The sequence below is a fragment of the Pterocles gutturalis genome, unplaced genomic scaffold (assembly GCF_000699245.1).
Source record: "Pterocles gutturalis isolate BGI_N339 unplaced genomic scaffold, ASM69924v1 scaffold41048, whole genome shotgun sequence".
NCBI lineage: Eukaryota > Metazoa > Chordata > Aves > Pterocliformes > Pteroclidae > Pterocles > Pterocles gutturalis.
In genome coordinates this window covers 1-2344 of record NW_010119478.1, presented here as the reverse complement: position 1 = coordinate 2344, position 2344 = coordinate 1, and the positions used below count along the sequence as shown (strand labels likewise).

Sequence of the window (2344 nt, the reverse complement as noted above, 5' to 3'; positions counted from 1 at the left end):
CAGAGAAGCTGTGGATGCCCCATCCCTGGAGGGGTTCAAGGCCAGGCTGGATGAGGCTTTGGGCAACCTGGGCTAGTGGGAGGTGTCCCTGCCTGTGGCAGGAGGGGGCACTGGGTGGGCTTTAAGGTCCCTTCACACCCAAACTGTTCTGGGATTCTGTGGCGTATTTACAGACTAATCTCTTTGACATGTTTGCAGAGGCCACGTGACGCAGGATGCTCCGATCCCGGGCTCTCCTCTCTACACCATCAAAGCTTTCATCCCAGCCATCGATTCATTTGGGTTTGAGACAGACCTGAGGACCCACACGCAGGGACAAGCCTTCTCGCTCTCCGTCTTCCACCACTGGCAGGTGAGTCTGTGCCCTGGTGAGATGGGGAAGGGGGACGTGGTGGGATCAGGCACCAGGTAGAGCTTGGTGCCTCAGCTCACACAGGGCAGGACAGCTCCTCTGGAGAACATCCTCAAAGGATCTGGAGCTGGGGAGGTTTTGTACACGAGCTGTTAAGTGTCTGCTGGGAGCCAACGGCTTTGTTCCAAGTCACGTCACCCTTCTCCCCGCTGAATGCTGCCGTTTGCTGAGCAAAGGGTCCGAGAGAAAGGACATCCTCGTCCAGGAGAAGGGAGCAGTTTGGGTGCTCTCGGTGCTCTGCAGCTTGAGGAGCAGAAGCCTTGGAGCAGGGCTTGGGCTTGTTGCTCTGCTGTAAGACATGGGTTGCTACGCTTCACTTTTGCCTCTTGGAAAAGGCTTTTTAACCTGTGGCGAACAGGGTTTGGGACAAAATACTGTCCTCTGCCCCTGCCTGGGGCAAATTGGGTTTTGTGGGATCTGCCATGGTGAGCCTGGGAGGTGCACAGCTGCTTGTGGGAGCAGCAGCAGAGGTCTGAGCTCCTGGAGCTGGCTTAAAGGTCAAGATTTAACAGCCTGAGGCTTAGCTCTGGGAAGAATAAACGTCTGATTGCTAGAGAGGGTGATGCTGACTGTGACCCACGCGGGTGGTTCTGTGAGCAGGTTTTTAGAGGTCTGACAGGGCACCAGCTCGAGGGGAAGGTGGGACGTGATCTTGGCTTGGGTTAGCAACTCTGTATTAGCGACTTCTTGCAGGCGCGATCACCAGCGGTGACAGCACCAGGAGAACAGATGGGGTGCTGGGGCTGTCACACCGAGGCCGGGGGTGTCCACAGGGCCCTGGGGTGTTTCCCATTGCTGTTCAGGGTTTCCAGGAGGTTAAACCACCCCCCAGCATCGCCCTCACATCCTGCCCCTGTGTTTCAGATTGTCCCTGGTGACCCCTTGGACAAGAGCATCGTCATCCGGCCCCTGGAGCCCCAGCCAGCCCCGCACCTGGCCAGAGAGTTCATGATCAAGACCCGGCGCAGGAAGGTACATCAGGGAGTCGTCCCCGTAGCGTCCCTCTGTGCTGAGCAGCTGAGCTGTTGCCATGTTGTCCCTTGGGCATGGTGTCCTTTATGTCTCGGAGCTTCCCTCGCTTTTGGTCCCCCACACTGCCTGTGATGGTCCCAGTGCCTGTGCTGGTCCCACCAGTGACTCAGCTGGCAGCAGCTCCAGCTGAAAGCTGGGTCCTGCGGCTGAGCCCCGCTCCCTCCCCAGCCCTGCTGACCCCTCGGTGGCTCGATTCAGCCCGTTTGTCCTGCAGAAAAAACAGCGACTGGTTTCTGTGCTGGTTTAGGGAGCTGGACTGGGGGGCTGGAGGGGCTCCTGGGACCGCAGAGGGAATCCAGCTCCGTGTGGGAGGGCGGCGAGCTGCTCCCTACGTCTGCAGCTTCCCGAGAGGCTGTTGGATGTCTGCAAGATGCAGAGAAGCACTTCATGCCTTGCAAATTCTCCTGCCTCCTCTGGAGCCTGAAAATTTATCTTTCTGCTGGTCACCAGGGCTTTTTGGTGGGATCTCTGCTGCGCTGGCTGCCCGAGGAATAACCTCTGGTTTTGCGGTTACCCTGCAGGGCTTGAGCGAGGATGTGAGCATCAGCAAGTTCTTCGACGACCCCATGTTGCTGGAGCTGGCCAAGCAGGACGTCGTGCTCAACTACCCCATGTGAACGCGCTGCTGCAGCGTGACCCGAGTCCCGGCCGGCGTCCGTCTGTCCTTCCCCATCCCCTGGCCCCGGGATGCTGGGGGCACACAGGGACTCACTCCTCAGGTCGCTCCTCCATGGCTGTCGCAGTCTCCGTGGGTGTTCGTGGACTGTGTGCTCGGGGTCTGCCCCGTACGGGGAGCAGCCCACAGCGCCGACGCTTTTTGTATTGTTGGTCCTCAGCCGTTGTGGTTGCTGGTGAGGAGGTTTTCCTGCCGGATGGGCTCCCTCCAGGCACACGGGTTAT

General features: G+C 59.0%; 1 protein-coding gene across 1 annotated transcript; it reads left to right on the top strand.

Moving 5' to 3' along the window:
- Positions 1-198: 198 nt before the first annotated feature.
- Positions 199-2061, top strand: LOC104464025 (116 kDa U5 small nuclear ribonucleoprotein component-like; the record flags this gene model as incomplete). Its single annotated transcript, XM_010076584.1, has 3 exons — positions 199-352; positions 1277-1384; positions 1966-2061. Coding segments are annotated over 3 exons (358 nt in total), but the record flags the coding sequence as incomplete, so codon positions are not given.
- Between the last annotated feature and the right edge of the window lie 283 nt (positions 2062-2344).